The 27,994-nt window shown below is 48.9% G+C and overlaps 1 protein-coding gene across 3 annotated transcripts; it reads right to left on the bottom strand.

Annotated features, from left to right (window-relative positions):
- Positions 1 to 31: 31 nt before the first annotated feature.
- Morn5 (MORN repeat containing 5) lies at positions 32 to 27,983 on the bottom strand. 3 transcript variants are annotated; one of them, NM_001395070.1, is made up of 5 exons: positions 27,800 to 27,876; positions 24,411 to 24,558; positions 22,351 to 22,462; positions 20,730 to 20,861; positions 32 to 233 (listed from the first exon to the last, which is right to left on the bottom strand). In NM_001395070.1, exons 1-5 carry the CDS (start codon positions 27,844 to 27,846, stop codon positions 151 to 153), a joined length of 522 nt encoding a protein of 173 aa, NP_001381999.1. In that variant the 5' UTR covers positions 27,847 to 27,876; the 3' UTR covers positions 32 to 150. The 3 variants fall into 3 exon arrangements, with proteins under 3 accessions (NP_001381999.1, XP_063140145.1, XP_063140146.1); XM_063284075.1 differs by lacking the exon at positions 27,800 to 27,876 and adding an exon at positions 26,370 to 26,479; XM_063284076.1 differs by lacking the exons at positions 32 to 233; positions 22,351 to 22,462 and having other exon boundaries at positions 6,874 to 20,861; positions 27,800 to 27,983.
- Between the last annotated feature and the right edge of the window lie 11 nt (positions 27,984 to 27,994).

Here is a 27,994-nt window from a genome sequence, read left to right as displayed (position 1 = left end):
AATTCTCCTAAAGCACTCACCCTTGGGACTATTCAGTGCAGAAAACCTTTATTTTGAAACCCAAATCGAAGCTAGGACTACAGCCAGTTTCCCAGGCCAGCTGTGGGCAGAGGGAAGTCTCTGGTGAGGTTCCGAGGTTGGTTGGGATGTTCACAGCTGGGACTTCTGTGTGGATGCTGTTACCAACCAGCCCTTGCGGCAGGTCCTGATGATCCACTCATGTTCGTCATCATCTGTAGGGAGAGAAGCCAGTTACTCCTGGTACTCACTAGGACCCGCCCAGCTTGGGAGGTCCCTCAGATGGGATCTTGGGGCCTGCAGTGCCTTCCAGCATGGACGGCTGTCCCAAGGGTTTGTTTAGCTCTGAATGGCTGGAGCAGACCTTTTAATTGTCAGAGCATCCCTCAGCTGAGTGGCTAGATGGGAAAACTAACCTCTGAGTTAGAGAAGAGCACGTGATGGGAAGGTGGGGCTGAGGAAGAGAGCCGGAGCATTCGGCCTCTTTGAGTTGGTTTGATCCTGACATGCAGAGTGACAGCCTTACACTCAGGCAGTCACCTGCTGACATAACATACGAGCAGCAGTCCTACTGCACTGGGTCAGACCTTAGCAAAAGGTGCCAGGATGTACAGCCTCAGCTATGAAGTGGGGGATGCAGAGGTAGAATACAGTTATGCTGGTGTTAGACCCTCAGAAGCCCGAACACATCCTCTCCCTGTACTCTAATGGTCATGGCCTCTATATAAGTGAGTCGTTCCCACCAGTGGGCAGATGAACAGAGGCTTGCTAGAGAGGTCTGACCACTTGTGCCCAGCCTCTGGGCGAGCATGTTGGAGAGCCTAGGAGGATCTGAGCCCATGTCTGCTGCTTTTCCAAGCCTCGCAGTTGACTGAGCCCCAATCTTCAGTCTGTGCAGAAGCATCACCACCTCTCTGTATGGGACCTTCTGTGGAATTTTTTTTCATTTTCCTGTCTTCTCTCTTTCTCCTCTACATACATATCCAGATCCAGCCCCTCCCCCACCACAACAGGGACCCACTCTAATGGCAGGGCAGGCACCCCTAAAAATGCATGCGTTCTATAAAATATGCCCTCTTGTTTTGTGTGCAAATGTGTTTTTAATTTATGAGAATGGCATTGTGCTGTGAGCCACATTGTGTGGGACTTCTTTTGCTCCGCTGTACGGTTCACTTTTCCTCTTCTTTGCTTGTTACCCATGCCTCATGTTTCATAGCTGGCTGCACCCACGCTGACTCTGTCCTCCATGTTGCTTCTAAGTCCCCCAAACCAGGAACCTGGTGAACAGCACTGGGACTGAGTTCTGGGGCTCCCGTCTTTGTGGACACATGGGAGAACTTGCCTGGGTTTTGTTCTGAGAGGAGCATGGTGGGGAAGCATAGGTTTTACTCACCTCTGTTCCCACCTACCACCTATTTGCCTGCCCTTTCCCTGACCTCCTGTCCTTCTGTGCCACCCCTGTCCTCTGGTTGGCTTCCTCTAGGCCACAGAAATGGAGGTGTTTTCTCTTTACCTCTGTTTAACCCATGCCTCAGGTAGGAGGAAGGGACTCCCCATTCTCTTCAGGTGATAAATGCTAGAAACTAGGGACCAAGGGGGTGGGTCCCTGAAAGCTGCAAAGAAGGCAGTTATTAAAAAACCTTCCCTACCCTAGGGACTTGGCTAGGGGCACCTTCCTAGGAAAAAATGCCAGACCCACAGTGGAAAGAGGTTGGATGTGCCACACAACCCTGCATCTCGGTGGGTCTGTAACAATCCAGCAGGGCCGGGAAGATCGTGCTTCTTCACAGAACTTTTCTCTGGCCTGCAGACTCTCAGCAAGGTCATCAGGAGCTGCAGCCTGACTTCTCACCCCAGGGCAAGATTGATGCTGCAAGAGCTTCCAGAATAGCTACCCCCCACCCCCATCAAACCTCATTATTTCTTTGCACGTGACTCAAGATGAAAAGCTCGCTGTTGAGCATGCTCTGTCTGGCTTTGGGAGACTGACCTAAGCAGCTTGTGGCCTCAGTTTCCCCTAGCAGGCTGCCTGATTGTCCTAGCTGAGGCTGGCAACCCAAGGGTGTGTGGTGGGGTGCTACACTGATGTGTCAGCACACAAGGAGTTAATCGCTGGTGGAGCCCACTTTCGCCACACTGTGAGCAGCCTGGTTGATAATTACAGTTCTGAAGTCTCCAGGCTATTGGAATCAGTGCAGCTGCAGCCTCTTCAGCGGTAACCCCTGAAACCAGACAAACTGGGTGTATTGTGCTGAACCAGTCCTCGGGCCCCTCCCTGATCGTTACAAATTGACAGCAATGGACTTAACAGCCCTCTTTACTACCCTGTTCGCTCTCTACCTGGCTGCATAGCCTCCAATTTGAATCACAGATGCCTTCTCTCGGGCAGCTGCTCCTCCACCCTCCCTCCACCTCCTGGTGCCTCCTCACTGGCCCTGCCACGCCAGGGTGAGGCTGCCGGAGCACATTTCATCAATATTTAAACTGGAATTAAACCTGTAGCTTTGATTAATGCCTCCTGGAGCCGAGAGTAGTGATTACTATTTTGCAAATTGCGATTGTTGGAATATGTTAATATGATTGTCTGAGAACATCTTCACCTTCTCTGGGTAATTTTCCTCCCTTTTTTGGCAGGAGGGGAGGAGGAGGGGAGGAAAGCAAAGAGAGATGGGGAGAACACCCCCACGGACTCTTTAATCAATTGTAAACGATCAGCCTCGGCAGAGGGAAGTGGGGTGGGAGGGTGGGGGGAAGACTTCTTCGTGCATCTAACAGCATCCTAAGGTTTTGGATCTTGTTGGCCCGGCAACGCCACTCTGGGACACTGTCCTAAGGACATCATCTAGTTGTCTCCATGATATTTAGAATCAAGAGAATGAAAGATGATGTACGTTTCCAAACTTGGGAATGGCTACAGTGCTGTCCATTCATTCATTCATTCATTCATTCATTCATTCAACAAATGATTTCTAACTATATGCCAGCAACCTACTGGCCTGGGAGGAGGGCAGCGGGCTCTCACTGTAAGCCATGGGGAGGGGGTATTTAGCAGCCCGCAGAAATGAGAGTTGTGAAGTGTGTGTGGCAACACAGGGGAAATGCTTTTGATGAGATAATAAGCCGGAATAAATGAGATGATGCAAAACAACCAAACAACCACACACACACAACAACAACAACCACAACCACAACCATCCTTGGACTTTTATGGATAGGATGCTCTGACTACATTTGTGGCTCGAAGGGAAGTTAAAGGTGGTAAAGTGAATTGTGGCAAGTCAGCAGTGGCTTTCCCTTCCTGTTCTTGGTGTTCCCCATGTCTGTCTTTCTTTTATGGGTATTGGTCACAGAAGAATTTTAAAATAATCCTTGGCTTTCTCGGTCCTGCCCTGCAGTGTAATGTCTTGTTGCTTTTTATGTGTTTTGCTCATTGGAATACAAGATTTCTAGGTTCCTAAAATTACTAATGTTCTTATACTCCTAAAAAGTAAAACAAAACCAAAACCACCAACACAAATATGTTGGCAAAAATGCACAAAAATCTGAATGGATGTTCTGCCCTCGTGCAGAGAGCGACTGTCCCCAAAGGAAGGGAGATGAAAACTTTGTAGTAGAGAAACCCAGCCTCAGCCAGGCCTTCAAGGTTCACCCCCCAGTGCCAAGGAAACCCCAGGGAGTCTGTCCCCTCCCCTTGGTATGTTTAGATGAAAATGGCTCTTTACCTCTGTGGTCTCCCCCCCCCCCCGCCCCTGTACCCTACACTCCCAGTCTAATCATATGAGAGACATCGAAATGTCCTGAATCAAGGAACATCCTACAAGATAGCTGGTCAGTGCTCCTTCAAACTGTCACCCCAAACAAGGGAAGCTGTGCTGGGGTGTAGCCTAGCAGTGGGAACCTAGTTCCTAGCACTGAAAACCCAATCAAACCAAAAGCAGAAATCCTTGCAGGGCCTGGTGGGTGGCACGTGTCTTGAATTCCAGCACTTAGGCAGCAGAGATAGGTGGGTCTCTGTGAGACTGAATCTAGCCTGGGCTTTTGGTAAGTTTTCGACCAGCCATGGCTACACAATGAGACCAAACAAAATGCATTAAATAAAAAAGAAAGGGGGTGGGGTAGAGAGATGGCTCAGTGGTTAAGAGCACTGACTGCTCTTCTAGAGGTCCTGAGTTCAATTCCCAGCAACCACATGGTGGCTCACAACCATCTGTAATGGGATCCTATGCCCTCTTCTGGTGTGTCTGAAGACAGCTACAGTGTATTCACACAATAAACTTTTAGAAAAGCCAGAGCAACTGTCACACCTAAGATGACACAACTACATGTCAAGTGATGACCTGGAAGGGATCCTGGAACAGGAAGTGAGCACTGGGGAAAGAAAAGGGGCTTGGATACACGGTGGGCTTTCAGTTACACTAGTTCACCAACATGAAGACCAATATGAATGCACTAAGTTTTCAAGGGTACCACACGACCGTGGCTAGAAGAGAGGAAGTGAGCATGGGGCATACGGAGAAATGCTGTGGGATCCTCACAGTGATTTTTGTGACTGTAACTGCTCTAAAATAAACAAATGATTTCTTTAAAACACATGAAAATCCAGTGTGCTGCTTACAGACCAGACATCATGCTCTCCGAGAGAAACTGAAGCCCTTCACACAGCCAGTTGTCCATTCACTGTTTTTCTCTCCCTTGGCCCCTCATACCACAGTTCTTCAATCCTTTCTTAGATGACGACCCCCTCTCCTGTTAAAGTAGTGCTTTTCAACTTGTGGGTCACAATCCCTTTGGGGGGTCGTGTATCAGATATCCTGCATATCAGATATTTTCATTATGATTCGTCACAGTAGCAAAATTACAGTTATGAAGTAGCAATGAAAATAATTTTATGGCGCATTAAAGAGCCACAGCATTGAGAAGGTTGAGAACCACTGGCTTAGAGTTAAGTCCTCAGTGAGAGACCACTGCACCCAGCATACATAGGTGGCCTGTAAATGCTTTGCCAGGTCAATTCTGATTTGCCCCAGGAGTGTGAAGCAAGAGAATAAGGAAAGTCCTGGATAGCCTGGGCTACATGACCTTCTGAAAGAACAGGCCAGGATACAGCTGAGTGGTAGAAAATTCCCAGATATGCACAAGAAGAACTTATGTTCTGTCTTCAGCAGAATCAAAAAGGCCTAGACGAGAGATAATACCAAAGTGTGGTATACTCCACACACCGACACCTAGTTATTCCTTTTAATACAAAGGACTGTTGATACAAGTGTGATGTCCTGAAAATTCTTTCAGGAAAAATTAAGTTCCTATAGTAGAAGGCTGTGGGGTTGGGAAAGGGTCTATGGATTTACTTGTCCAGAGACAAGGAGCCTCACGATCTGTGTGGGCTGGGCCCTCCTGCCTCTCAGGCCCTGTCTGGATGACAGTCTTTCCCGGTGAGGAAGCCAAGGTCATGGTTGCTTCGAGCAGATTGGAGCAGCCATGTCATCTGGGCTTAGCACAGATCCAGCACATTTAAAGCACTTAATAGCTACATGATGAACTAATGAATAAAGAAATGTAAACTTGGGGACATAAAAGTAACAGATTTACTCTCTGGGACTGAGATCAAAAGAGAAGAATATCCTCCCCTCCTTGAGCAAAGCGAGCTCCTCGAAGGGTAGGGAGGCACGCCAAGTGCAGGTCCAAGACTGCCAACTGCAGCTGCCTTTGTGTCCTGAGGCCCTAGGTTGGGTATCTTACCACCTGGCCTTGGATCATAGGTGAGGACTAACCACTTGCAGGAAGCTCTAAGCTGGCTGGTCTTTGACTTGCCTTCCAGAAAAGATGAAGAAGGGCCATCCTGCATAGGCCAGCTCTGGGCCAGGCCTGCCAGGCTGAAGACTTGAGATCAGATACCTGTAAGAATAGGGTGGACAGGTGGATCCCTGGGGCTCACTGGCTGGCTATGCTGTTTAGATGAGATTAGCTTGCTGGCCAGCTCCAGGTTCAATGAAAGACCCTTTCTCAAAAATAAGGTTAAGAGTGATAGTGTAAGGTAATTGAAATTGACCTCTGGCCTCCACATCTGCAACACACAAGAAAGCGCACCCAAGCACACACATACAATACACACCTGCAATACACACGGTGTGGCTTTGGGGGTTCTGTCCCACCTTCCTTGGCCTGTTTCTCCCTCTACAAATGCTGCTGCCAGGAAGCTTCTCCGTTCAGTCACTTCTCAAACATGCTTAGGAGAGCTCTTGATATACAGGAAATGCCAAATACCCAGAGAGAAGCCAGAAGTTAGATGATTTATAAGGTGAGACTTCTGGAACTAGATACAGTTGGGTCAGATGAGGAACCACCCACGTGCTAGGTGACCAGCTCTGCTCCATCCCAAAGCCAGGACCCCATCTGTACAGCGATGTGAACAAGACCTCCTGGAGAAAGCGGTGGCGAGGCCTGGCCAGGAAGAGTATTGAGGAGGTGAGAGCTCCTCATTCTGATATGTCGTTAATTCCCAAACTGGATGATTTGGGGTGGGGGACCACAGGAAGGAGGTTCATAGGTAGGATGGGCACCAAGAGGATCAAAAGGCACAGCTCAACTAATGGGTTCTGTTCAAAGCCAGGAGGACAGGCTGGGGCAAATTAGCCATGGTGGGCAAACAGGCAGATTGGAGTCACTGGGTACCCACAAGCTGGTCTTGGCACACCTTCGGGCTAGACAACCCTGTGGTCACCACTCCTACGCAGATCCTATTAGTGTGAGGGGAGAGGTGTAGGCTGGGAAAGGGAGGAGACCCAGAATGAGCACAGCAGCAGGCCTCTGGGAGGGGGAAGAGGCTCCCCAGGCAAGAGCCTAGGAGGGCTGTACTGTGTGTGTGTGTGTGTGTGTGTGTGTGTGTGTGTGTGTGTGTGTGTGTGTGTGTGTGTGAGAGAGAGAGAGAGAGAGAGAGAGAGAGAAAGAGAGAGAGAGAGAGAGAGAGAGAGAGAGAGAGAGAGAGAGAGAGCGCACACGCGCTCATCCTCTCTCAGTGAGACAGATGGAGTTGCCATCACTTACTAGAAGGAAAGCTTGGGTGATGAAGTGACTTCCTTCTTTATTGAAGCAGAGGAAGGCTCCGGGAAGGCGCTAGCATGTACACCGGCACGAACCGGGAAGGCGCTAGCATGTACACCGGCACGAACCAGGAAGGCGCTAGCATGTACACCGGCACGAACGCCCAGGTCTACCCAGTTGCTCTCAGCATACAGCTGTGTGCCTGTGAGTGTGCCAGTGGTTAGGTTTGAGGGTGCTGTGCGCATACTCTAAGGCGTGGAACTCTGGTGCATGTGTGACATGTGTGGGGCTGACTGAGCATGGCAGTGACTGTGTATCTGAAGTCTGACTGTGTGTGATCACAGGCACATGGAAGAGGCACTGCCAACCTTATCACCCTAAAGGCCAGACTGGCAGCGGGCCAGGGCCAGGCCAGGCTCTGAGAGAGGGAACCTCTGCCTGGGACACTGTCCCTTACCCCTGGGGTCAAAGCAAACAGGAGTCCACAACTGATGGAGATTCACACTAAATCAGACTTTCAACCCATGGCAGGTGTCTGCCCCATAGCTCTGCCCCACCTTCAGTTCAAATGCACAAATGCATGAGGTGGTGGGGATGGACCAATGCCACCGTGCCTGGTGTTCCTGTCACAACTCCCAACTAAAAAGGAGGCTTTGAAGTTCTCTGGCAGTGGTGGCCAGAGGCAAAGACCTCAGTACTGTCAATATTGACTGAGAAGTCACTGCCCAGGCATGGCGTGCTGCAGGCAGGTGGAGGGCCTTAGGCTGCTCGTAGGTCTCAGTCTATTGTGGAGTATCCTCCTGGGAGTGGATTAGGACATCACCCCTGGGGAACCCAGCACTCACAAGCTTGCTAAGGTCCATTCAGATACACGTAAGAGGCGTGGAAATAAAGGAAATGCCAAGACCGAAATAAATAAATAAGCAGTACGGTTAATGCATTCAAACTTGATGAGTTATTAATTCTAGAAGTCAAAACAATGTTATTATCCTTGAAATCCTTTTGCAGGTTCCGTCTCTTCATTTTGCCAGAGTTCTCTGCTTTACACACCCCTCCCCAGAAATCATGGCCAGTGTAAGAGAATTGCAGTCAAATGAGGGCCCGATATATTGAAATGGAGAGGATAGTGACTTTGAGGTTTGCTGTGCACTGGGAGCTGTCACTGGGGAAGGATGAGTTAAACTGTATGTGGATGATGGAAGCCAGCTAGTACTGGCAGATGTCAAAGGCTGGATTAGGCTGGGGCAGTGGGGGTAACCAGGAGGGATGTGAAGTACTCAACAACACCGGTGTTGCAGGTCAGCGCTCCATCCTCGGCTCACAGGGGAGGGGAGTGAGGGTCAGAGAGCCAAAGCCTCTCTCCATGTTCACGGTGGTGCCAGGATAGAACCATGCCTGACTTCGAAGCTGCAGCCCATGGCTGTGCCCCACTTCCTGAGAAGCCCTCTGCAGCTCCTGTCCTGGCTGTTTACTGCCTGGGGATTGAAGTCAACCCCACTAACCAGCATTCAGGCTCCCACTTTGTCCCCTGCTTGAATGCACAGTCCAGACCTACTCAGACACCCTGGTCATCCTTCCCGAAGTCCCCTTGGACTCCACCCCCAGCCTCTGACACACAAACTGGCCCCAGGGCCACATCTTAGGGACCTGGCATCCTGTGCTCCTGCCCTGCCGTTCCTTCCCTTCCATTTAACAAAGCCCGGCTCTTGCTCTTTAAGGCCAACCTTAGCACCTCATTCTCCGGGCTATTATCCCAACCACACAGGACACATTCATACATCCAGCACAGAACACTGAGCTGGGTACCAGAGAAATGAGGGCATTCCTGGTTTTAGAAGAGTTAATATTTTAAATTAACGTGAACATGGACAGCACGGGCCACAGGAAGTGTGGTGGACTGCTTTCCACGTGTCATCTGTGGTTTATCTGAGCACTTGGGATACTGCGCCTGCTGTGTGGTCCCTACACTGATTTGGGGTGTTGGGAACAGCCCTCATGCACACAGGGGTTCAGAAAAGGACCAAGGGGTGCTGGGTTGGGGGGTCTGAAGTTCTAAGTAGATAAGAAAGGTGAGGATGAGAGGCCCATGCTCCAAAGCCAAATACTAAGGAGAGATCTGCTAGCAGCAGACCACTGGTTCAGTTTTGAAAGTGACATCAAAGGCAACTAACTGGGTGGAGGTCAGAGAAAACAGGCTGCAATGGCATCCTGCCTCACTGAGTGTGAGGTGCGAAGGGCACACCTACTTCTTCATCCCTGGCACAAAATACTCACCATGGTGGTGATCACTGGGATGCACTATGCCATGGCAGAGCCGCACTGTTCCCACTAGACTGCCTGCGTCAGCTTCATGCTTGAGACAATTCTATAAGACGGGTCCTTTACTGTCCCACTTTTCACATAAGGAATCTGGATTTAGGGCAGGTGAGCTACCTGTCCACCATTATCTAGCTTATAAGCAGCAGCTCCAAGAGCTGACTGTACATCCTGGGTCAGGCCTGAGGTAAGGTGTGGGCTTCTGCTAAGTACCCCAGACTGAGGAAGAGAAGTGAGGCTTCTGCCCATGATCTGTGGTCTTGCGTTTACTTCTATTAAAGGAGACAAAGAAAACTGTGCTGGCCAAGCTTGTCCAGCTGTGGAAGGGGAAGCTGAGGCCTCTGGATGCCTCCAGGAGGCTGCCATGGGGGCAGGGAGGCACTGTTACCAGAGTTCCCCATCCCAAAGCTAGAGGGGAATTTCCAAGGCCTTTGGAGTAGTGAGGTGAGAAAGTGACAGTGGGCAATTCTGCAAGCCAGGGGGGGATAACACCCCAGCAGGCTGTCATTGCCAAACGTGGATCTTGACAGGGACCCGTGGGTGGCTGCTTCCAGATGGCCAATCTTCCCCTGTCTTGATCAATTTCTCTTGGTGGGTTTCAACAGTATCTTTCAGGGATAGGGTCTATAGCTTTATCCATATTATCAGAGAGGTCTGGGTTCAAAGGCTGGCTCTTCACTTTAATGAGGGGGGGGATTGTTAGCATAACATACCCTCTGAGCCTCAGTTTCCCCATCTGTCAAGTAAGGAAAAGAGTATTTCCTCAAAGGCTGGGGATGGGGTGAGTTGCTGGCCCAGTGGAGGTTTCAGTGTCCCTAACACCCCTTCCTATGCCTTCGGCTGAGGCAGATACCCATGTCTGCTGGAGGGATATGTGATCTGTGGGGGCATTTTATCTGGCAGTTACAAGTGTGATATTATCCCTCCACAAAGCTCTCATTATAGTGCTGCTGACAATACCACAGATAAAGCAGGGATGCCCCTGCTTGCCAGCCTCCAGGTGATTATAACATTTGGGTAAATTGCCTTTTGTCTTGCTAGAGAGCTGCTGGTGGGAGGGGCTGTGTGGGAGCCTCACTGGCCATTTTACAGAAAACCCCAGGGAGGCTCCATGGAGAGGTAGCATGGGTTTAGGGCAGGAGCTGCGATCAGCAGTGGGAAATCAGGGTTCTAGCCCTGGCTGGACCACCGTTGATGGTGTGAGGGTCAGGCATGGGATGGGCCCTCGTGCGAGAAGAAGCTGCTTCAAGTTTAGAGGAGGCTTGGCTTTCCGTAGCACTGGAGGACTCGGGTTTTGAGCATAAAGTAAGCAGAGGACTTGTTTAGGCGAAAGTAGCCATCTGTGTGGTTCAGCTGTTCTCTCTGGCTCTGGGAAAGCCCTTGGTTCGGTCACTGGTGATAACCCCATGTTCTCGCTCAGAGCCACCCCAAATGCCATTGTTATCTAGCTTTGGAGCTACCTGGGTTTTTAATTCCAGCTCTGCTGACCCGGAGCCAGGAATTTTACCTCCCCTCAATCTCACCATCTGCAAAGTAGGAATGATCCGGAGAGCCACATCGAGGCTGCTGGTGTCATATGAGGTGGAGGCCTGTGCTGGAGACACAGCAGGGGAGCTCAGGAAAACTGTCATAAGCATATCCCGCAGGCTCCTTTGCCCCCTCCTGTTGGGCATTTAGGACAGTTACAGATTTCAACTGGTTTAAACTTCAGAACAACAAGGTGGCCTTCAGTTTTCAGGTCTACGGTCTACAGTTGACATATTCTAAAGTCCGCTGGGGTGACACGCCGGCCAGGTCCCTGGGAACAGGCTTGGCAGAGTGGAAAGAGAAAGCAGATAAGCCCAAGTGTGACTCCCACATATGCTGAATTTCAGGGCTGGGGCTGGGGGGTGAGGATCCCTTAACCTCAGTGAGCCTCAGTTTGTCAGATGTAGCTGACGGGACGCCTCTCCTACAAGATGGTAGATGTTCATTCAGTGATAGCGCTCATCACCATCTTCCTCTTCACCTCCCTCCCAAGGTCTCCAGACCGCACAAGCCAGGTCACAGTCTTCCTTCCCACTGCCCGCTGAACTGAGCAGACATTCAGATGAGGTCCTTGGTCTTAATTTTGAATTCTGTCTGGGACCCACAGGTTCAAGCGTAAAAATGGGCCTCTCTGCAAATAATCACTGGCGTGTGATATTTTTAAGAAAGCAAAGCCATTGTTTGTGATTGAAGGAAAGTCGGCGCTGTTTTGAAGAGCAGCACGATTAGGCAGTGGCGCTCGCTCTCTCTCACCACTGGGAATTAGCCGCCGCCGTTTGAGAGATTCGTGAGCTCCAGGACATTTGCCAGATGTGCTTGATTCCACATTTCAGACAACAAAGGGGATAATGTTGGCGGGAATCTTCACGGCACTGCTGATGATCCGGATATTCTTTGAGGATGGTACTGAGACCTTTCAGGGGAGGATTTCAGCTTTCACATAAACTAATTTGGGATGCTCACTCTCTGTCTTGCACAAAGCAAATTTAGTTCATTGTTAGCTGTATCTGTTAAAATGGTTACAAGGGTTTTTTTCCCTTGAATATTAATAATGCGCCTTTCAGTGGAGATGCTCGCATGGGGTGTCATTAATTGGGGGGAGGGAGTAAGGATTAGTGGTACAGTTCTCTCCAAAGTGATTACTACTAGTACCACGCACGCACGAGGCAAGCAACAGCTACAGGAAAGAGACGCACGAACAAAATGCCGGCGTGACTTTGGCTTGTTCTTCCTGAGAAGGGGGAAGGCAAGGGGTGGACAGGGGCATCATTAGTTAATCTCTTGGGTTCCATTGCATTAGAGGTAATCATCATGATATCTTCAAATGCTCCTATATTGGGTTGCAGTGTATAAAGGACCTCTTTTCAAGTAAGGTGACATTTAATTTGGGAGGCCGTGGAGGCTTTGTCTTAAGCTTCTAGAGTGGACCATTTCACCCATGTAGGCTCCTTGCTGAGCTCTAGGTGGGTTCCAGTGACTGTCTTTTGCAGAGGAACAATTAAGAATCAGGCAGGACCCTGTCTACGGAGGGGATCGATGAGCACAAAGTGAATTTGTGCACAAACTGGCAAGATGAAAGAATAGTGTAATTAACCAGCTTCCTGTGACTGTAACAAAATAATGGAGGCAATTAACTTATAAAGAGAGAAAGTCTATTTAGTTCATGTTGTAAAAGGTTCCAGTCCAAGATCAGCAGCCTGGTGGCTTTGGGCCTCAGTACAGGGTAGCATGTGAAGGGCAGACTGTGAAACTGCAAGCCAGAAAGCCAAGCAGAGAAACTGGAACTGAGTTCTCACAAGGCCTCTCGATGGCATGCTTCCAGTGACCTAAGGCCCTCCCCTAGGGACCCACCTCCTGATGACACGACCTGGGGCCCAAGGCTTCTTCACCTGTGGGCCTGTGAGGGACAGTGTCTACATTTGAACCATAGCAAACAGACTTTGGGGTTTGGCCTAACTTTGTTAACAGCTGTGTGACCAACCAGAAACGAGTTCTGTTTTCAAAAGACTTGGTTTTTTATTTTATGTGCGTGAGTGTTTTGCCTGCCTGATGTCTGTGCTCCACATATGTGTCTGGTGCTCACACAAGCCAGAAGAAGGTGTCAGATTCCCTGGAACTTGAGTTACAGAGAAGGTTGTGAGCCATTACGTGGGGCTGGGAACTGAACTCAGGTCCTCTGCAGGAGTGGCAAATGATTTAAACTGCTGAGACCTCTCTCCAGTCCCCCATGAGGAAGTTGTTAACCTGTCAGACACCAGCTATCACATTGCAGATGAATAGATCATGGGAGAAGCAGGTCCTAAGCACGGTGTGTGTGTGTGTATGTGTGTGTGTGTGTGTGTGTGTGTGTGTGTGTGTGTGTGTGTGGTGTGTGTGTGTGTGTGTGTGTGTGTGTGCAGACTCCTCCCCAATGAGCTCATCTGGGTGGTGAGTGTGCAGGGAAAACCACTCTGCAGCAGTAACAGACAGAGACCTTGGCCTTTGGCTCTTGGCTGAGCACTAAGAGAAGAGGAGGCCTGGGGCAGGTAGAGAAGAAAGAAGGAAAGGCAGTCTGTGGATGCTCACTAATGGAGGGCTGGCAGCCTGGGTGGACTTGAATGTGGTGTAGAGCACATGGAGGAGGGTGGGGGACAGTAGGTCTTCAAACGAATTGAGCCTGGAGCTCTGAATGCTGTGAGTAAGGGGCTGCGGACCCCAAACTCCCGGCAGCATTTCATTTCCCAGGCAGAACCCTGAGGAGTCAGCAAGATTAGCATCGACAATCACCCTCACCTCCCAAGAGGCTTCTGTGCTCCTCAGCACCCAGAGAAAACATAATAAGCTCCAGGGCCCAACTCACCCCTCCTTCCTGCAGCCTGACTTAGTAATCATCGCAGCGGCAGCCTCAACCCACTAATCACGGAGCACCTGTCTGGGCCAGGTGCAGGCTGTGTGCCCAGATACTTAGCCTCCCTCCCCACAGCTCCTTCAGATAGGTATGCTGGCACCATACCCATTTTATAGATGAGGAAACCGAGGCTCTTAGAGGAAAAGTGAGCTCCCAAGCCCTGTGGATTTTAATCACTACACCACTAAGTCCTCATTTCCCCCACTGGATAAAAGGTCCTCCTAGACAAGCCTGTTTGGTTGTACTTGCTGTGCTTAGGGGTGTATACAGTAACCGTGCTCAGTGGCTATTACTTACAGCTTACTGTCTGTCTCAACCACAGAATGCTCCAGGGCAGAATGGAAAGATCACTGCTGGGGGACATGGAACAATTCCACTGTCACCAGTGGGTCATCTGCCACTCTGAGGCCTGACATTCTAATCATAGGACATCCCAATTTCAGCTGCCAACGTGCACAGGAGGTTTTCATGAAGCCCAGAGAGCATGAGCAGAGGCTTTAAGGTGGACAGAAATGACCAAGGCCACTGGGGTTATGTAGCAGGGACCCAAGTAGTGTGTGCCCCACCCAGTAGCTCAAGCCCAATCCAGTTCCAGCATTGGACCAAACAAACCCAACCTCTGCAGATTAGGTATAGCCCAAGAGACCCTGGATCATGACCTGTGGTGGGCAGTAAGGGGGTTTGAAACCTTGGTGCTACACAGAAACATAATGGACTGCTTTTGTTCAAATTAGTGAGCTGTCCGTCTGCTGTGCACAGGGAATTGAACTTTAGTTCGATTTCAGTGGGAGAATATGCGAGCCAGCTGTGGGAGGAATAGCTCTGCCTGCCTGTCTTTTCTTTTACAAAGACTCCATCAGCTCACCCGAGATGCTAAGATCCGTAGTAAGTTAGGCATAGTCACAGAGCCCCTGGTCTCCTGAGCTCCCAAGTATGGATACTTCAGTGTCACAGGCTAAACACTGCTTGAGAAACCTAGGGGGCTGTGAGGAGTGGGAGTCAGGTGGGCAGTGGAGGGAGGGAGGCCAGGAAAGGCTGCCTCCAACAGTCCTTGGAGGGAGGTATGGAATCAGTCTAGTGCCTACCAGCCAGCACGGAACAGGAAGCAGAGTATTGAGCATTTTGCGTGTGTAAAGAACACACATGCACACAGGCCTGTGTTATGCCTGGCAGTCACAAGGAAGTTCACCCCTGATGGGCCCAAGGGCCTGTGCCTTCCCTGGTGCTGTGATATACATAATACCTTACAGAAGCAACATAAGGGAGAAGGGATTTATTTGGCCCACAGTTCTGGGAAGACAAGATGGCAGGAGCTTGAGAGAACTGGTCGAGTTACACCCGGTCAAGGACAGAGAACAGTGAATTAATAGATCCACCATACTACTGCTCGGTTTGCTTTCTCCACCCTGACAGTCCCACCCAGGAAATGGTGCCGTGCACACTAGAAAGCTCTGCTTATCTCAATTAACACAATCAAGATAATCCCCTACAGACATGTCCACACTGATGCTCTCTTCCTAGGTGATCCTCCATTGTGTCAAGTTGACATTTAAAACTAACTGTCATGGACTAAGAGCCAAATTCAAGCGGGCCCAGGTTGCCCGCCTGATCTCTTGGAATTCTGGAGGCTTTCAAAACTTTTCTTAATGAGTACAAGAGTGAATTTAAATTATCTAAAAGCCTAGCACAGCTTGCATGCTGGTAATACATCCAGAGGCTTAACAGGAGGTTGGCATGAGCCCAGGAGTTCAAGACTCATCTGAACAACATAGTAAGATGTTGCCTCAAAAGAAGGGCTAATTTTCACAGTAATGCAGTTGCCACAGTCCTCTCAGTTACGGAAGGCATCTCTTGGGGCTGTTGAGATGGCTTACTGGTTAAAAGCACTGGGTGCTCTTCCAGGGGACCTGGGTTCCATTCCCAGCACCCTCAGTGGCTCACAATCAACTGTAACTATCCTTCCAGGGGATCTATTGCCCTCTTTTGGCCTCTGTGTGCACCAGGCAGGAAAGTGGTGCACAGACATAATGTGGCAGTAACACACTGTCCACAGTAAAAACAAAAACAAAGCCATCTTTAAAGTCCACATCCAGACAATTTGGATCTTCATGTACATTTGTGGTTTAGCAAACCGCTGTGGCTGCTTAGTGAGACCTGCAGCTTGCTTCGGAGGGAAGAATTTAAGGCAGTGGTGGGGTGGGGGGAACAACCCCAAACCAACCAACTGAACCCTACCCACCCACTCTTCACTAGGGCTTCAGCCCATCACTTCCTTCAGAGTAAGTGTCCACAGGGAAACCAACTTCAGATTGACTAAGAAACTTTTCCCGCTGGATAGTTTAGATATCGCCAGACAGTACCTACAGGCTGCTGGGGGAGAAAGTACAGGCTGGACCCCCTGTATCTTACAATAGTGATGTGTGTGTGTGTGTGTGTGTGTGTGTGTGTGTGTGTGTGTGTGTGTGTGTGTGTGACCAAAGACAGATGGCGCCAGGACAGGAGGGGACCATGACCTACAGCTGTCATTTTACCAAACGGTCATACTTCCAAACTGCATACTAAATATCTATACTCACATACGCGTGCTGGTCTCAGCTTTGGTCAGAGGAGCTTCTTTAAGCACTGGGTAGTGGTTAAAAGCAGAGACGCTAGCTAGTCCATGTGCTGGACATATGGGACTCTGAATGCCCAGCGCTGGGCGGGTCAGTTATACCAACCCCCAGCCATCCTACACTCAGCAAACTGTGTGAGAGAGGGGAATGGCCACATCGGGCCCTCAGGCCAGCAGATCAGGCCCCAGGTCACAGATGGCAGTACTGTGAATGGCACATTGGGATGTAGGGAGAGGGCCCATGGAGATTAGGTGGAGAGCAGTGCAGGTCATTCTTCAAATGAGGAGGGGAGTCAGGATAATGACTAGATGGTCAGTGAGATCCCCGTTAGTGGTGTTCTGGACACTCCAAACTTTACCTGCTTACATCTGGACCAAAATACTCCTGGGTTCTGTTTCTCTCCATTACAGACTCTTAAGGTCAGAAGGACACTTGGGATTACCCAGACCAACTATTTCATTTACAGAAAAGGAAGGAAGGAAGGAAGGAAGGAAGGAAGGAAGGAAGGAAGGAAGGAAGGAAGGAAGGAAGCCAGAGAGGGAAGAGTCCAGCATTCAGAGAGCCAGAACTCTGACCCAGGTTTCAGTGGGTCCCCAGCCTGGGCCTATATGAGGGGCCTTTCAGTTGTCTTCTCCTGCCTAACCATCTCACCTGAAGATCTCCTATCTGATGTTAATTCCTTTACTCTTTTCTTTCTATGCAAATGAGTCTTTCTAAAGGATAAATCCGGAGCTGTGCCACCAGCCCGAAACAGCCCCTAGCCCCAGTTGCCCCTTCCCCGCACACTTCCTGTCAGTATATATTCTCTTAGTTCGTGCCCTGAGCCACTGTAGTTCCCCGTGTCAGATATCCTCTCCCAACTCGAAGCCTTTTAACATTCTTCCCAGCCCTGCTGTGTTTGGTGTCTCTCCGTGTTCTGTGAAGCCACCCTGGCCTGCTCACCTCCAGGGTTGGGTGTTCCTCCCGTGTGTGGTGGCAGCAACTCTGTATTGTCAGGAACGCTGTCTCTCCGAGAGTCTTTCGTGCTCCCTGGGGAAGAGTCTGGGGCACTGCTCATCCACACACTGTGCCAGATCCAGACCCGCAGCAAGTGTTAGTAAACACCTGCCGAGCAAGCCATAAGTGCCCGTCTTCCAGTGCCCCCAAGTTTAAGTATGCCAGTGAGAACGGCTTCTGGAACATTCTGGTTCTCCAATCATGACGTGCATTTTTATGCTTCCCCGTCTTTACACATTCTCTCTGCCTGAAATGCCCTTCCCTGACTTTCTGGCTCTTGTAGTCACTGTATCTCCATCGTTTGTTTGTTTGTTTGTTTGTTTGTTTGTTTTGACCAAGCTGGTCTCAAACTCTGTACACGTGAGGATCACGCATGCCCTCCTGGTACCCCCGATGCTACCCCACAAGTGCTGGGATACAGGCGTGAGCCACCACGTCATGTGCACTGCGGCCTCATGCATATGAGACAGGCACTCTACGGTCCAAACTGCACCCCTGGCCATTCATTCATCCTTTAAGACCCATTACCTCTGAGACTCCTTCTTATCTATTTCAACCTATTCCCCTCTCCTCCATCCCCCACTTATCCGCAGCGTCTGCCCGTTGGGGTCCATATCCCACTATATTGCAATTATATCCCACTATATTGCAATTGCGTGCTTCTGTGTCTGTCTTGAACATTAGGCTGTGACTCTTCATTGGACCAGGATGCCACTCTGGGGAGATAGCACTAGAATAGAATTCCAACCTGAAAAGCTTCAACTGAATCACGTGCATTCTACTGTAACTGTAGAAAAATGTAACAAGCACACAGTGCTCCGGGATGCTCCAGAATATACAGCATATAGCCTTACTTCTGCAAAATGTTCTTACTGCCCCACTTCCCAGTGAATTTCATAGTCAAACATACTTGTGACGAGAAAGAGACATACCTCCCCCGCCCCCAATACAGACTCAGAGCTCACATGCATTCCTTGATTTATCTGGTTTACAGATCCTTAGTTTCTCCGTTGCCCTCAGGATTGAAACAAAGGCCTTGTGCATACTAGACAAGTACTCGCCACCTCTGAGATCCATCAGCCCTGCCTCATACCTATGTGGTAAGCATCTGCGGTGTGCTAGCTTCCTGCTATTGGGACAGCCCCAGGTTTGGTGCTGAGGCATGCCTGTGCACCATGACATGCTCTAGGGAGAGTTTTTGCTCTGCAGCTTTGAACTTTCCTAGTTCATAGGTCTCGGTTCCCCAGTTCCCGAGGGAGCATGGTTCTGTCAGGAGATGCAATGATGGCTCCAATGAACTTAGCCCAGAGGGGAGTGCTGTACAGGCTGGAGTGACTGCCCCTGGTTGCTGGGCTAACTTGTTTTACAGTCCAGCAAAGGAAGCACTATGTAGAAAACATACTCCTTCACACTTCTGCTGCTGGTAGAAACTTAACAGACATGGAGTTGACCAACTGAACGGTCAGACTGGATACTTTGTTTGGACACTTTGGCAAGACTCTCAGGATTCAGACCCTTTGTAAATGACAGTTTAGGTCACCTTGCCAGGTTTCAAGCAAACAAAAAAAACTAGATTAGAGGTAATGTAAGCTTGGGGCTAAGAGGGTGTGGTGTGAAAGCAGAAGAAAGATTTATAAATGTTATCTTCAGCCTTATCCCCCATCAAAGATGCAGGGATGATAGTCCCTCCCCTAGCTTCTCTGTGTAGGTTTACCAATGTCCACAGCCTTGGTCTTTCTGTGTATCCCCCTAGGCACGCATGCACCCCCAAGGATTTCATAGAACAACAGACACTGGCTGACTGGTTATAGATTCTTCAGGAGGACTGATTAGAAATTCATATTAATTGAACATGGTGCAGGTCTTCGGGCTTCTATTTTTCCTGTTAAGAGGGGGTGCCAGTATCCTCACATTTGTAGAAGGACAGTAGAAAGGCAGTGCCCCTTCTCTGAGCCCCAGGTTGCACTCCTTAGTGCTTTCACTCACTTCCTGTGACCCCACTGTTGCTCTTGACCCTAGGCCCCGAGCTGCTTCGTGTGTGACTTTCCCTACTGTCCCTCTTGGTGCTTTCTCCACACTAGCCAGCCGTTAAGCCCAGCTCCCGACAGGCACTTCTTCCCATTTTCTTGACCATTTTCTGACTGATACAAATGAGAAGACAGAGTTCCTTCTCACACCTGATGGCCATAAGCAAATGGTACCATAAATGGGTATTTAAGAAGGGTTGGAATTCATGATAGGCCCTTTGGGAAATTGCCCTGCTTAGCACTGGCTGAGGTGGCTTTCTGAAGCCTACTTGGTCCTAAGGCAGTGTCCACAGCTTCACGAGGGAAATGCAGGCCTGAGCCCCAGATCTAAAAATGCAGCATGCTCCTTTCAGAGAAGTTCTGGATCCAAGTCTTGGGATCACCTTATAGTTCCTCAGCTCTCATGGCAGCCCTACAGGCAACGTTCTGATGACATCCTCACTGAAGTCTCTGGGGGAAGGAGGTGCTAGCCACCGCATGGAGCCATTGCTCAACTTGTTACTTCCTTACCACAGAGAGGCTTCTCCACAGAAGCCTCCTTAACAGCATATGCAGGTCTCACCCTCGCTCTGTCTGTCTGGCTGTCTGTCCGGCTTTGTTACTCTCTTTGTGTATGTTCTTTCTGTGTCTCTGTGTCTCTGTCTCTGTGTCTCTGTCTCTCTGTCTCTCTCTCTGTCTCTCTCTCTCTCTCTGTTTTGTCTCTCTGACACCCTCTCTTTGTGTGTGTGTGTTTGTGTGTGTGATTATACATGTGTGTGACTGTACATGTGTGGACATGTCTTTGAGAAGGTCTGTAGCTGTTGTTACCTTGATGGGCCTATGACTCCAGAAAAACAACTGTGACCCCGTATGTGTTATAGAAACACCCACACTTTTGTCCATCGTCTCCTGGGAGTTAGGTCACTGTGAAGCTGATTGGCCTTGGGGTCCCTCACTAAAATGAAGTTCTGCAATGAAGGTCAGCCAGCTGGGGGCAGCCAGCCTTTCTGCAACAAGGAACTACTCCTTTCTGGCCAGGCTGTGCTTCCCCCTCTGTCTGACTTGGAGTCAACTAATGCTAGATAAAGGGATGGATGCCACAGAATGCTCTTTAATCTCTCAGCAGCACACTCTGGTGCTATCACAGTTGAGCTATGAGTGCTTTTGCTCTTACTTTGAGGCCATACACAGGTTTACCAGCCTTGAATTCTCAGAGATGTCAGATAACCCACACTTGTCTCTTTCTTAACAGATGCACGTGCACACACTTGTGCAGCCATCTCTGCAGCTAAAGATTGAGTGTCTAAGGTGTCAGCACACACTTACCTGCATTTCTCAGAAAGCGGTTCCGGTAATCCTTGATGACCCTGGTCATGGGGTTATAGAAGCCATCTCCACAGTCATAGTAGCCAGGGGGGATTTTTCTGGGTGGGTCCATGTTGGTGAGCTGAGAGATACCTTAAAGAGGCACAGAAGACAATTAGTACATCAGCAAGGCCACTTGTAAACCCACTGCTCAAATATGACCACTAGCTGATGTTTATGTGCCTGGCACCACTGTGGGGCCAAATGCTCCATTTGCAGGGCCAGGAGCAAAGTCAGCAGGAGTGGGTCCCAGGGAACTTTTGGAAAGGGGCTGTGGCAGGGCCTTGGAAACTGGACCCCTGCCTTCTCTGACCTCACCCTCATCCATTTCTTGGGCCACCATGATGAAGTTCTCAAGTCAGAGAAACCCCGAGGGAGAGAATAGATTTAAGAGAGGGGTGGGTGCCCAACATGGGGACAAAGGCCACAGGTGTGAACCCTTGGCCACACTCATGAAACCTTAGAGAAGAACCTAAATGAGGGAGGGCTCTAGCAAAGGGTAGATAGAGCCCTACATCTGGATTTTCTCCCAAATGACACAGTGGTACCATTCATTTTTTTCTTGTGTGCTAGACATCTGGCTCCTCCTGTCTCAGTTAATCCCCAGAGAAGCTCATCTTACAGAGAAGAGAGCTCACAGCAGATGCCGAGTAATAGGCCCAATGCCAGCGAGCTAGGAAGCTGCCTGGCTCTGGAACCTGGGTGCTAAGTGACACAGCAGGGAAGGAGTGGGTCTGAGCCTGATTCCTAAGCCAGGGGTGCTGGAACCCTGGGAGGGAAAGAAATTCAGACAGACATTTCAGGTCTCGTAGGCTGGAGTAAAGGGGGATGCTGGGATTTCTCGTGTTCATTTTAAGTCCTGAATTTCCCTTTCTTGGAGCAGAAAGCAGAATGCTATGCCCCCCATTCTGTGCTTACAGGACTGCAAACGCTCCAATGTTCTCTAATTATACACTTGACCCCGACTCTAGCCAAACCGCACATGTATTGGCAATGATAGCTGAGTGCCTTTTCTCTGCCAGTGGCTTTGAAGCCATTCTGTGGCTCAAACCTTAGGCCTGTTGCCATCTTAGAGATGCATAGAGAAGTCAAGGTCACCCTTAACCACCTCGATTTTTCTACTCTGTGATGTCCAGCACAGGAGAGTGACCAGAAAGGGCGCCCTGAAAAGGGACAAGACAGAGACTAGAGGGAGCCTTGGCCAGCACCCAGCCCACAGAGGGCAGGTTCTACCAGTCTCCCTCTACTTTTCCCACTCTCTCGCTATAATGCTTACTTATTTTTACCATGACATCTGTCACGTGTCATGCACCTGGCATCCATGCAGAGCACTGTTTTAGGTGCAAACTCTCTTATTGCTGAGGGACTCGTGAGGCCCTGTCATGTGTTTGTAGGGGAAGGCACAGAGAGACTGAGTCCCTTGGTCTCATTCTCCTAATCAGCTAGTGGGCCTGAGGTGTGAGGACTGGCTTCTGTGGCTCTCCTGGATCTACTGCATATATCTTCTCCTTGAGAAGGTTTAGTGGGGACCAGGAACCCATCTCTAGCACCCTTGATCTCCTTCTCTGCATAGGTGTCCTACCTGAGGGCTTCAGGCCATAGCATATCTCGGTGTAGAACCTCCGGTCATAGCTGTCACAGTAGTGCCAGTGTTTATCCTCATACTGTAGCCCGTCTTTGAAGGTATACTTGCCCTGGGAGAAAAGAAGCACATGGTCACAGAGGAAGCTGGAGCCAAAGCCTTTTTGGTTGTTACCAAAGGAATAGTTGGCTTCTCACTGCCAACAGGAAAGAAGAGACAATTGCCACCATGGTCTTGGTTGTATGGATCAGGGGAGTTAGAGACAAAGCACTGAACCCTGGGCTTGAATCCAAAAACATGGTAACTCTGCATGGGACTGGGCAGGTAACCTACTCTTGGCTCTCAAGTTTTCAATTTATAGAATTAGTATGGTGACAGGGTCCCTCCAAAAGGGGTGACTGGGAATTTGGTGAGATAGGTACATGCCAAGCTTAGTTGTGAGACATGAGTGTGTGTGTGTGTGTGTGTGTGTATGTGTGTGTGTGTGTGTGTGTGTGTGTGTGTGTGTTTCCCAAAGAGATTAGCATTTGAGTCGATGGTCTGAGTACAGAGATCACTCTCAACCATGCAGACGGGCACTGTCTGATCTGTTAAGGGCCTGAGCAGAACACAGGGCAGAGGAAGGACCACTGTACTCTCAGATGTGCTGGGATACTCATTCCTTCTGGCCTTGGACATCAGCACACCTGGCCTCTGCCTGGGGCTCACCCCACCTCTCTGTAGGGTCTCAGCCTTTCAGTTTGGATAAGAACTATAGTGGGGGCTTCCTCTGGGCCTCCACCTTCCAGAGGATAGACTGTCATCCACCTTTCATCGTCTCTCATCATCTCTTTCCACATATCTGTCAGTACCCTGGGTGCTCCAACACACAGAGAAGAAGCTCTTACACAGGTTGTTGTTTTTCTCTTATTATCGTAAATGGAAAGGTCAGAGTCACGGCCTGTTGTTTAGACGTGTGCATTCTGTTCTTGCTGCTTCACTGCTAAAGGAGCCTCAGGATATGAGAACTGTACCAGCCGAGGCATCAGGAAACATGGGTGGAAATTCCCACAGTACTATTTGTTCACTGTGTGACCTTGGGCAAGTCACATCCCTTTCCTGAGCCTTCGATTCCCCAGGCTATAAAAGAAGCATCCCTTAACCTTTTTTTAGGTCATGAGTCAGGCCCAGCACACTTTCAGGGAGACTCATGAGAGTGCAGATCATTTCCCATAGAAAAGCCATAGTTTCATATCCACAGAGGCTCTTCTGTGACTAAGTCAGGGGGTTCCATGGACCCCAAGCTCTATTCACGGCCCATAAGCCTCATTCTCAGAACCTTTGGACCAGATGATCTAATAGAGGCGGTGACAGTAACAGCTGATACTTTTGAGTAGTTACTGTGTGCTAGGAAATGGCTGAGGACACCCACCTGTCCCCCTGTTTACCCTCAGCACCACTGAGTTAGGCTGAGTTATGCCACCCCGCCCCCACCCTCAAAAGGTGACCTCGTAAGCTGGAACTTGTGAATGCATCAACCCAAATCATTAAAAAAAAAAAATAGAACTTTTCTAGAATCATCCAGTGTGAGGGCCCTTACAGGGGAAAGGTAGACAAGAGACAGGACAAGATGGCAGGAGCAGGGAGGAGGAGAAGCAACTTGGTGCCGTAAGCAGAGATTGGAGTGATTCCTGGTCATGGACCAAGGCATACAGGCAGCTTCTAGGAGTTAGAAAAAAAAATGTGAGGAGAGAGATTCTCCCCCTAGAGTCTGCCTGCTGACCCTGTTTAGGTTTCCAGTCCCTGGAACCATATGATGGTCAATGGGGCTAATTTAAATGCTAACCCATCATGGCAGTACTAGGTAGCCAAGATAACTGTCCCTAGTATAAGAATGAGGAACATGAATTTCAGAGATGTAGAGTCATTGGCTAAAGATCAGGCAGTAGATGACACGGGAGTCTGGAGGAGAGTCCTGGGAGAATGAGAGTGGGACAAGGTAAGCACCAGGCAGGGAGGGGAAGGGGCTACAGCAGGTGCTCTCCCTGCCTGGGGACCTCCCACAAGCCCCAGCTTGTTACCGACACCACCAGTCCCTTCTCCCAGATGGCGTCGAATCGGCTCCCACTGGGGAAGAACAGGGTTCCATCTCCGTGGAACATGCCGTCCTTCATCTCCCCGACGTATCTCGTGTCAGTAGGGAGGATGTACTCTGCATTGCCCTCCATCCTGTAAGAACACGGGAAGTCACTGAGCCCTGCATGGCGCTGGGGCATAGAGAGAGATGTTCACTCTCCATCCTCAGGTGCATCACTCCTCAATATTCTGTCAGGGCTTTTGTGGTGCTTTTCTTTTCATCAAAGTCTCAAAAAGATGTTGTTCAAGATGGGACAACCTGGGGCCGGAGAGATGGCTTAGTGGTTAAGAGCACTGCTTTTCCGGAGGGCCTGAGTTCAAGTCCCAGCAACCACATGGTGGCTGGCAACCATCTGTAATGGGATCTGATGCCCTCTTCTGGTGTCTGAAGACAGTGACAGTGTACTCACATACATAAAATAAAGAAATCTTTTTTTTTTTTTTTTTTTTTAAGGATGGGACAAACTTTGGTCTGTCATCCTTCCCTCCCTGAAGACTGTCCCAGAGTTTATACTGTCCACTGAAATGCCTCCTAACTAGCTTTCATGCTACAAGATTAATGCTGTGAAAAGACCAGCAGCCCAGGCAGCTGATTCTGTGTCTCCTAAGTCTGTTATGCCCAACCCAGCCTTGCCAATTAAGTCACAGTGGTCAAGTTTTTAAAACATCTATGTTCTGTCAAATGTTAGTTTGGGCATGCTACACAAATAACCTCTGTGTCTTGTTTTCTCATTTGGCAAATGGGAATCACTGTGTGTGTGTGTGTGTGTGTGTGTGTGTGTGTGTGTGTGTGTGTGTGTTGATGCATAGTAGTGGCTGCTATAAAATGGGGGAGGTCTTTTTTCATTCCCTATGTTCTGAAGCAGAATTATCTAGAACTCAACTGTGCAGTGCTTCAAAATACCTAGAGAGGCAGGGACTCATTCTCTAGCCCACGCTGACCTGGAACTCATGTACCTCAGACTGGCCTTGAGCCTGTGGCAGTCCTCCTGCCGCAGTCTCTCAAATGCTTGGGTTATAGGTATAAGCTGCTATACCACGTTTTCCATTTTTATATTTAGATATGGTACAAGCAAATCATGGATTTTAATGTTTGGTTAAAAAGTTTTATTTTTGAAACATGGTTGACATGCAAAACTATACACGTACTTAAAGTGTACAGTTTGTACATTCTGACACATCCTGGAAACCAGCATCATAGTCAATATGATTAATATATCCACCAGCACAGTTTATGCTTATTCTCTCTTTAATTTTTCTTGTGTGTTCCTCTCATTCTCATCCCTAAGCAAAAACTGATCAATTTTCATGGATTGATTTATATTTCCCCAAATTTAATATAAATAGTATCATATAATATATACTCCTTTTTTGCTGGGCACTTCTGATTCCTTTCATTCGATATAATTCTTTTAAGATCTACTCATGTTACTGTATGTGAACCAACATTTTCATTGCTGTGTACTATTCCAGTGAATGGATATACCACATTTGTCCACTCACACGTTGGTGAACATCTTGGTTGATTCCAGTTTCCAGTTATTACAGTTTCAGTTATACAAAGCCATTAGGAGTACTCACAAACACATCTTTGTGTGGGTATAAGATTTTCACTTATCAGGTTAATAACTAGGACTGAATGGCTGTCTTACTTTTTAAGAAACTTCCAAGCTCTTCCTTTTTTTTTTCTTTTTTTTTTTCTGGAGCTGGGGACCGAATCCATGGCCTTGTGCTTGCTAGGCAAGCGCTCTACCACTGAGCTAAATCCCCAACCCCAAAGCTTTTCCAAAGTACTTGTCCAATGTTATATTCCCCCCAACAATGGGGAGTCTATGTAAACCAAAGATTAAGGTTTAATGTGTTCTACATATGAAGCATAGCCAGTGGGCAGTGGTGTCACGCACCTTTAATCCCAGCACACTGGAGGCAGAGGCAGGTATATCTCAAGTTCAAGGTCAACCTGGTCTACAGAGTGAGTTCCAAGGACATCCAGGACTCTTACACAGAGAAACCCTGTCTGTAAAATCAAAACAAACATTAAGAAGCACATCCCACCATAAAGATGTGTATGGGTTCTCCAATCTCTGTGCCCAAGCCTAATCCTTCACCTCCGCCTGACAAAACTTTTGCTGTAGGAACTTTTGCCTTGTGGGAAGAAATGATATGGTTTAGACACAAAGCTGGGTAGAAATTCTCGACTCCCTCACTTCTTAGCTCATAACAGTGAGCATGTCATTTGGTTAAGTTCTACCATTTATTTGCAAGATCAGCCTGAACTGTCTCACTGTCGTGCAAGATATTGCACACCCAAGCATCTTTGCCACTTCCCCAAGGGTTAGACAAGAGTCTTAAGGCTCCCTTTCATCCTTTCCCCTTGAAGTTGAGATGATACTATCTCCCTTGCAAAGCTGACTGAGGATTTGGACAACAGCCCACAATACACACACACACACACACACACACACACACACACACACATATATATAATCACGTTCTCTAGGAATTTGTCCCTTTGCTTTGCTAGACCACTACTCCCACTTCCTCTAAAACACTCCATGTATTTCCTCTAGCCTGTGCACATAGACCCTCCAAATCAGGCCCTTAACCTCAATCTCTTCATCTCTACATCCCCACGAAGTGCTTTATAGCCCAAACAGCTATCACTTATTTATCCATTACTTCCCCCAACATCAGTTTCTCCAGCTCTTAAAAATACTCCACTTTCTTCATCCAGAGCTGCTGTCAAAGTGACCACCTCACATGTGCTCTGCGTCTCTTGACCACAGGGCTGACCTTGATTACTTGTCCTAGCTGTGTTAGGCTTACCCATCCCACTATGTTTGCAGGGATTCTGACCAGGATCAAATCCAAGATCTGGACATGGAGAACAATCAGCATTTGCTGAATAGCATTTTCTAGTTTTCTTTGCCTGCATAATTTTAAAAAAATATGTTTAATGTGTATGTTTTGCTCTTATGTATGTAATGCGCACCGTGTACATGTCTGGTGCCCACGGAAGCCAGAAGAACACCTTTGGTTACAGGTGGTCGTGAAACATCATGTGGGTTCAGGGGAAACGCGCGCGCATACATACACACACCATGTGGATGCAGGGGATACACGCGCTCATACGGATACACACATACACACACACACACACACACACACACACACACACACACACACACACACACACATCACTAGAATGAATGAATCCCACCTATGCGGCTTATTAGGTATCTGTGTTTGAGCACGTTAGTTGAACACGTTTTTAAAGTGCTTGGCTTAGGGTCCTAGTCTGAGAGAGTGGGTACATGGACGAAAGGGGCCTTACCTCCCATTTTTGTATGCCCCGATATATTTGCTCCCGGTGTACTGCATGTTAACAGCTAGAGTCTAACAGACACCAACTTCAGCACTCTCAGTGTCACTATGACAACTAGGAGATGTGGGCGGGGCCCATATGAAGCCCCGCCCCGCGGCCCCAGTAGACTTCCTGGAATGGCGTAAGCTCCGTCTTTCCGAGCGG

This window comes from Rattus norvegicus, chromosome 3 (genome assembly GCF_036323735.1).
Source record: "Rattus norvegicus strain BN/NHsdMcwi chromosome 3, GRCr8, whole genome shotgun sequence".
In the NCBI taxonomy this organism is placed as follows: Eukaryota; Metazoa; Chordata; class Mammalia; order Rodentia; family Muridae; genus Rattus; species Rattus norvegicus.
This window is presented reverse-complemented; position numbering and strand designations above follow the sequence as displayed.